The sequence below is a fragment of the Lampetra fluviatilis genome, chromosome 54 (genome assembly GCF_964198595.1).
Source record: "Lampetra fluviatilis chromosome 54, kcLamFluv1.1, whole genome shotgun sequence".
Classification (NCBI taxonomy): domain Eukaryota; kingdom Metazoa; phylum Chordata; class Hyperoartia; order Petromyzontiformes; family Petromyzontidae; genus Lampetra; species Lampetra fluviatilis.
The window spans coordinates 7,336,998-7,346,074 of NC_136328.1; the positions used below are offsets into that span (position 1 = coordinate 7,336,998).

General features: G+C 54.6%; 1 protein-coding gene across 2 annotated transcripts in view; it reads right to left on the bottom strand.

Annotated features, from left to right (window-relative positions):
• LOC144949669 (solute carrier family 12 member 6-like) overlaps positions 1–9,077 on the bottom strand; it is a 112,320-nt gene that overhangs the window by 95,331 nt on the left and 7,912 nt on the right. Inside the window, exon 1 of one of the 2 annotated variants that reach the window (XM_078879663.1) lies at positions 4,853–5,118. The exons of the other annotated variant lie outside the window; for it this stretch is intronic. Within the exon in view, the coding sequence (XP_078735789.1) occupies positions 4,853–5,045 (193 nt within the window). The 5' untranslated portion in view covers positions 5,046–5,118. Of the gene's footprint in view, positions 1–4,852; positions 5,119–9,077 lie in introns of those variants that run through there. 2 annotated transcript variants of the gene reach the window in all.

Genomic DNA, 9,077 nt, shown 5'->3' on the forward strand with positions numbered 1-9,077 from the left:
TTATCACACATTTATTATGTATAGTTTTTATTTAATTTTATTATCTGTTATTTTTATTTTCTATCTACGTGTCTTTACCGAAAGAACCAAGAATATAAGCTTCTTATCAGTCATCCCCTTATCAGCAAGCAGCCTTCCCCGCTGCTATCGTCATCGTGACCACGACGAGTTCTAGTGTTCTAGTGGACACAAACACAGAGAGCCCCCCCATATAGCCTGAACAGACCTCTGGGGGTAACTGCTGTTAAGCGAGCAGCCACTTATGAAGGCGTTGCAAGGCACACGAGGGGGTGGGTGGCCACAGGACGCCACGGTGGCTATGAGATGTTAACAACCTCGCCTGGTATGCAGGAGGTTGTGGGTTCGATCCGGACCCTGACGCCTGCTGCTGTATGTTTGGAGTTTGCGGTGTCTCTCTCTTTCCCCGTGGTCGCGTGGATTTTTCTCCGGGTCCTTCCGTTTTTTCTCCCTCCACGTTTCGAATCAACATCACCCGTTTAGAAGATTTGGCTACTGCTATAAATGCTATAAACTTTGCACGCGATAAGTCACTTAACCGTTGGGATGTCATTTGTGATAGCCAAGTAGCTTCTGAAAAAAATATCCACCGGAATGAGCTCAGTGAGTTTTACCTGGTAAAAATCTAAATAGTTGAAAGTTTTAGTTTGTTACCAGAGTCGCTTAGTATTTGCCGTGACACTCGTCAAAAGCCGTGGCGGCGTTTGTGGTGGTGATGGAGGAGGTTTGGAGCCAATTGTGTGGCCCCGCTTTCAGCACCAGCCCGAACCACCACCACACCCACCCCACCCGAATAAGGAACTTAGATCGTGATGTTCAAAAAACTTAACTTCGGCCACCCACCCCTTTCCTCGTGTAGATTGTTGTTCCTCTTCCAAAATACGTCGACAAAGATCACCAGTGGCACGGTCGGCAGACCGCCCATCGCGTTGGAGGCATCGTCCGGGGCGACTGCTCGTTGCAACGTCTCCGGAACGGAACGGATTACGACAACGACGACGACAACGACCCAAACCGGTGGCCGATTTGACGGCGAAGGGAGTTCAGAGGCAAGAGAGAGAGAGGAGAGAGAGAGAAACACGCCGGGCGAAGCATGACCGCCGTGGAGGAAGAACATTCGATGTTGCGCGCTCTCACGAGTACGGTGCTTGTTCTGCAATACTTTGCTGTCTTTTCTTGGATTTTTTGTTTGCACTCAGTCACGTAGCCACTTTAAGATGTTTTCTTGTTCATGTTTTTTTATTTGTTGCGGTTGCACCCGATTCAAGAGCCGAATGGCTCACAGGGGCTATACCGAATAAATTAACTTGAACTTGAGTCCATCACTGCGCGACGGTTAAGGGACAGCTCGCGTGCAGGAGGGGGGGGGGTCATGATGAATTGTTGACGTGACGGCACTCACTACAGGGGATGCGTGTTACCTTCATCCAGCAGCGAATAAAGCCGGGGCCGACTGATGATGGCCAACGCTGCTAAATTACAGGCGTGCAAATGGGGAGTCACCTGCAAGTATGATGTTCGTTACATTGTGCGGTCGCATCAGCGATGCCGGCGTGTTAGTTTACACAGGGCAGGCATGAACACCCCCCGTCACATGCTTGTGCTTCGGGCATGGCACATCAAGGATCGGTATGTCATCGCAACGTCTACAAGTGCGCGGTTGACAAGACGTCCTTCATCATCATCAACCATCATCATCATCACCCGCCACCTTTCCCACCCCGCACCTCCGATTAGCGCGCTCGCACGGTGCGAAATAAGTTCAACACACAGTGACATACGGCACGCACACACACACACCACACACACACACCACACACACACACACCACACACACCACAGTGACATACGGCACGCACACAGACACACACCACAACACACAGTAACATACGACACACAGACACACAAAGACAAAGATCCCCCGTGTAGCCTGTAATAGACTGATGGGGCAAGTGCTGTTAGCGAGCACCTATGAAGGCCGGCAAGGCACACGAGGGGGTGGGTGGCCAACACCACGCCCGGCCGTCTTTGTCTCCCCAGTGGCAATGTTTACACATCGCAACCAGGTACTCATTTGAGGCTGAGTCGACCTAGGGGAGGCCCAGGACCGGTTCAGATAATCGTCACTGGTGTTTGGCCGTGAGCGGGAATCGAACTCCGGTCGCCAAGTTCGTAGCGCAGCGTAGCGCTAACCGCAACACTACCGCTCCCCACATAGACACAGTGACACAGTGACACACACACACAGTGACACAGTGACACACACACACAGTGACACAGTGACACACACACAACAGGACACAGTGACACACACACACAGTGACACAGTGACACACACACACAGTGACACAGTGACACACACACACAGTGACACAGTGACACACACACACACAGTGACACAGTGACACACACACACACACAGTGACACAGTGACACACACACACACACACAGTGACACAGTGACACACACACACACACACAGTGACACAGTGACACACACACACACACACAGTGACACAGTGACACACACACACACACACAGTGACACAGTGACACACACACACACAGTGACACAGTGACACACACACACCACAGTGACACAGTGACACACACACACACAGTGACACAGTGACACACACACACACAGTGACACAGTGACACACACACACACAGTGAACACAGTGACACGCACACACAGTGACACAGTGACACGCACACCACACAGTGACACAGTGACACGCACACACACAGTGACACAGTGACACACACAGTGACACAGTGACACACCACACACACAGTGACACAGTGACACACACACACACAGTGACACAGTGACACACACACACACAGTGACACAGTGACACACACACACACACAGTGACACAGTGACACACACACAGTGACACAGTGACACAGTGACACACACACAGTGACAGTGACACAGTGACACACACACAGTGACAGTGACACAGTGACACACACACAGTGACAGTGACACAGTGACACACACACAGTGACACAGTGACACACACACACACAGTGACACAGTGACACACACACACACAGTGACCACAGTGACACACACACACACAGTGACACAGTGACACACACACACACAGTGACACAGTGACACACACACACACAGTGACACAGTGACACACACACACACAGTGACACAGTGACACACACACACACAGTGACACAGTGACACACACCACACACAGTGACAGTGACACACACACACACAGTGACACAGACACACACACACAGTGACACAGACACACACACACAGTGACACTGTGACACACATACACACAGTGACACTGTGACTGACACACACACACCAGTGACACTGTGACTGACACACACACAGTGACTGACACACACACAGTGACACACACACAGTGACACAGTGACACACACACAGTGACACAGTGACACACACACAGTGACACAGTGACACACACACAGTGACACACACACACAGTGACACAGTGACACACACACACAGTGACACACACACAGTGACACAGTGACACACACACACAGTGACACAGTGACACACACACACAGTGACACAGTGACACACAGACACACCACACACAGTGACACACACCACACACAGTGACACAGTGACACAGTGACACACACACAGTGACACACACACAGTGACACAGTGACACACACACAGTGACACAGTGACACACACACAGTGACACAGTGACACACACAGAGACACAGTGACACAGTGACACGCACAGACACAGTGACACAGTGACACGCACAGACACAGTGACACATTGACACGCACAGACACAGTGACACAGTGACACGCAGACACAGTGACACAGTGACACGCAGACACAGTGACACAGTGACACGCAGACACAGTGACACAGTGACACACAGACACAGTGACACAGTGACACACACAGACACAGTGACACACACAGACACAGTGACACAGTGACACACACAGACAGTGACACAGTGACACACACAGACACAGTGACACACACAGACACAGTGACACACACACAGTGACACAGTGACACACACACACAGTGACACAGTGACACACACACACAGACACAGTGACACACACAGTGACACACACAGTGACACACACAGTGACACACACAGACACAGTGACACACACACACAGACACAGAGACACACACACAGACACACAGACAGTGACACAGTGACACACACCACACACACAGAGACACACACAGACACAGTGACACACACACACAGTGACACACACACATAGACACACACACATAGACACACACACATAGACACACACAACGTGACACACAGACACACACACAGACACAGTGACACCCACACACCACCGGCATCTCAACCGGCTTCATTCGGTCGCTGTCAGTCGAGTCTCTCGAGCCACGCTCACGAGGTCTGATCACCTTCACGATCGCCTCAACAACAACATCAACAATAACATCAACAACAACAACATCAACAACAACATCAACCAGCGCACGACGCACGCGCGGCGCATCTGGCTGCAACCACGGGCAACGGCGTGGACGGTCACGGCGCGTGGCCCCGCCGTGAACGGCGAGTGGCGATTCTCTTCCACGGAGCTCTCCCGCCACGAGAGAGCGACAGAGGCTAGGGCCGAATGCCGCCGCTACTCACGGAGACACCACCCACCACCCACCACCACCAGCCAACACAACAACACAACAACAACAACACAGGCTGACAGCTCCTCCGCCTGCCAGGCGGCCTAGGCAACCGGCACAGCCTACGGTCTCGCCTGGAGCCACCGTACCGGGGGAAGGGGCCCGCTGCCCGGCCTCACCTGTCGCGTGCAGGCCCTTGCCGGCCTCGGCGGTCTCCTCCCCGGGGTGCGACGTTTCGGTGCGGGCACCGTCACCGGTACCACCCGCGTGGTGTTCCGCGGCGGCCTCGACCTCCTCGTCGTCCTCATCATCGTCATCGTATTTCTTGCCTTCGTGAATCTTCGTGGGGGTGACCACGAAGCGCACCGGCATGGCTCCGTCTCGATGCGTGCGCTCGACCGCGGGCAGCGAGAGAAGCGCGCGCCGTCTCTAGCGGCGTCTCAAACTTTTAAACCCGGGGGAGGGGTTACCCCCTCTCTACCTCCCTGCCCCGCCCCCATAACACCCCCTCCTCCTTACTCCCCCGCCCCCTTCCACCCTCCCCCCACCGCCCCCTTACCTCCTCCCTCCCCCACCCCCTTACCCCCTCCCTCGCTCGCCCCCTTACCCCCTCCCTCCCTCCCCAACCCCCTCCCTCACCCCCTTACCCCTACCCCCTCCCTCCCCCACTCTCCCTCCCCAACCCCCTCCCTCCCCCACCCCCTTACCCCCACCTCCTCCCTCCCCCACCCCCTCCCTCCCTCCCCAACCCCCTCCCTCCCCAACCCCCTCCCTCCACCACCCCTCCCTCCCCCACCCCCTTACCCCCACCCCCTCCCTCCCCCACCCCCTCCCTCCCTCCCCAACCCCCTCCCTCCACCACCCCTCCCTCCCCCACCCCCTTACCCCCACCCCCTCCCTCCCCCACCCCCTCCCTCCACCACCCCTCCCTCCCCCACCCCCTCCCTCCCTCCCCAACCCCCTCCCTCCCCAACCCCCTCCCTCCACCACCCCTCCCTCCCCCACCCCCTTACCCCCACCCCCTCCCTCCCCCACCCCCTCCCTCCCTCCCCAACCCCCTCCCTCCACCACCCCTCCCTCCCCCACCCCCTTACCCCCACCCCCTCCCTCCCCCACCCCCTCCCTCCACCACCCCTCCCTCCCCCACCCCCTCCCTCCCTCCCCAACCCCCTCCCTCCACCATCCCCTCCCTCCCCCACCCCCTTACCTCACCCCCTCCCTCCCCCGCCCCCTTACCCCCTCCCTCCCCCCCTTGCCCCCTACCTCCGGACCGAGTCGCCTTGTTCGGCGTTGATCTCCCGCCTCGGGAGCGACGCTCGAACGGGGGGGGCGCGCGTGGAGCTGGGGGCGGGGCTGGCGTGCGATGTGGGGTCATTGCCCCCGGGGTGTTTTGCGTTTCCGAACCCCCACAACCCCTCCCCCCTACCCCCCCTAACCCCCACACCCCCCTAACCCCCACACACCCCCACCTACTCCCCCCTACATGCCCCCCCTACCCACCTCACACCCCCACACCCCCCTACCCCCCCTAACCCCCACACCCCCCTAACCCCCACCTGCCCCTCCACATACCCCCCTCCCCACCTCACACCCCCCTACCCCCCGATCCCCCCAAACCTCCCCTCCGCCCCTACCGCCCACACCCCCACCCCTTGCACGCGCTGACTCACGTGCGTGGGCGGCGCGCCAACCCGATGGGGGGGGGGAGAGTTTCCGCGATGTGATTGGTTGTGGTGCCAGTGGGGGCGGGCTTTGGGTGATGTGGGCGGGGGCTTGTTGGCGGGGTGGGCGTGGTTACAACCGCGGGTGGGCGTGGTTTGTACAGAACCAACGCGAGGACGTTAAAACCCATTAAAGAGGTTTTTTGGGGTGAGAGCGCGTAAATAAATGTGTCGGTAAACCCACCACCACCCGACACACCCAATTAGTGAGTTTTAGTGTCATGTTAACAGAGCGTGCCAATAACGAATTGGCACGTTCTGTTTACGTGACATATATTTACACGATCTCACCCCAAAAAAAACCTGCATTATGGATGATATTGGTCGCGAAAGCCTACTACGTGTTAGAACGTTAAAAACCGGTTAAGTGTAATGCTGTAACAACCGGTTTTTTAAGATATATACTGTTACTGTGTTGTCAATGATGCCTGCCAAGTGAGTCAGCAGGTTGCGAGTTCAAATGCTCATTGGGTGTTGACTCAGGCCATCATCATCCCTTCGAGGTCGATAAAGTATCTACCTGTAACGCGCTGTATCCACCCCTTTGGGGGTGGAGAGGGGGAAGTCGACAGCTGTGGCCGGGAGTGGAAATTGCAATGTTGCCGTGATGTGAGCGCAGCGCGTGGTTCCACTGTTGCTACCGCTTTAGTGATGTTTTTTTGCGCGATTTTACCACTGAAAACGCAGTGTCGTAAAAAAAAATAAACCGACTTTGCTACAAAGTAACGAGCTTTAATGCAGAAGCGGGATACGGAGTGTTTATCGATCGGCACGGAATGACGCACACGCCACTCGTTCCGCGACCTCTGTTTTCAGTTCGATATATATCGTGCGCGTTAAAAATTGTGTCATCAATGAATAAGGTACAATTGACCAGGGGGTGAGTTGTTGTTTTTAACACTGTGACAGGAAACAGGTGGTACATTACCACAATTCTTCAGGTGGTTAATGTACCAGGTGAACCCACGATACCTCGCTGATCTCGTCAAGGAGCATAAACCATCACGCGAACTCCGATCATCCTCCCAGCATCGGCTTTTGGCTCAGCCATCGAACAAAGGCAGTGGTCACCACATTTCAGATACGTTCCTGCGGCCGTCTGGAACGCTCTTCCTTCTGATATTAGGAAGCCATGGGGATATATTCACTTTTAAGTCATCATCTAGATTGACAAATGCATTTCTTTCGAACTCCTTTTGGCCTTTTGCTTGTCTCCCCCGCGCCTCCGATTAGCACGCACGGTTGGCTACGTACGGTGCGAAAAAAGTTCAGCATTGTACATACAGGGGTGGCGACACGTTCCTAACAGCCCCTTGAGTATTCTCGCCCACCCGGTGTTAGGAGACGCGTGCAGGGTGCTACATCAATCCAAAAGAGGTTTTTGCGTTTGATCGCATAAATGTGTCGTTAAACCCGCCACCACCCGACACAGCGGGTTAGCAAGGTTTGTCGCGGAAACAAAATGTGCCAATTCGTGACTAGTTCCACACTAACCGGCGTGTTGGAGAGTAAACCCAATACCGTGACGTTTCGCCGGTAATTACAACAACCAGCATCATCAGGTGACGGCCAGAGTCATGGAGAAATCCTGTTTCGGTCTTAAATATTTCTCCGTAACTCTGGCTGTCGCCTGATGATGCTGGTTGTTGTAATTACCGGCGAAGCGTCACGGCACTCAGATCGTAAATGCTGTAGTGGGTTTACTCTCCAACACGCCGGTGAGTGCGGAAGTAGTCACGAATTGGCACATTTTGTTTCCGCGACAAACCTTGCTAAGCGGCTGTGTTGGGTGGTGGCGGGTTTAACGACACATTTATATTGACGAGATCTAGCCCAAAAACCTCTATTATGGAAGACATTGGTCGCCAAAGCCTCCAACTGCTACGCCATTATTGGTCGAATCGATGGTCTCGGGTCTTGTTTCACGCTCTTGTCGTAAAAGGCATCGTTGTTCAACAAAGGTCGAGGCGAGGTCGATGTCTCGGCGCTCTCCAGCGGAACAAACGGGCGGCACTTAACTCCGTCGGAGTCACAGAGGGCGCAGAGTGGGTTGGAAACTCCACGTTGCCATGGGGAAGGAGCCAGCCGAAGCGCTCTCTCTCTCTCTCCATGTAACAGCCATTACGACAAAGTGTTAAACTTCGTGATAAAACATACGGGGAAAAGCGCCGACAGCAGCATGCCTAGCCCAATTGTGTTCTCTCTGTTTCGTCAAATGTCAATTATTAAATTAATACGCAAAAACTGACTTCACAGACATGATGCATAGCATGACATCACCGAACACCATGTACAAACAATGCACACAGCCTTGCTTGAGATCAACCCGCTTCATGAGTCAAAACATTGTGCACATTTCAGAATTCAGACAGCTGCTGAACAATGCGACAACTGTAATGAATGGGGTTTTAAAAGTGCTGGGAATCATCAGCACGGTGTTATCCATCATTGCGCGTCAGGAACTTCAGATGTGGCAGGCGACGCGGAAGATATTCGGGGAGAAATTAAGTCACGGTGAGAATAATGTCCTAATTTTAGCACTTTCTGCAAGACGACGAGACCACTCATCCGACAGAAAAGAAAAGTGCTTGCATGCTGGAAACAAAGCGGCGGGGGGGGGGGGTAATTTCGCCTGGGACATCTCAGGTGACGGAATCCCCGGTGGAGTTTTGACGGGCCAAAA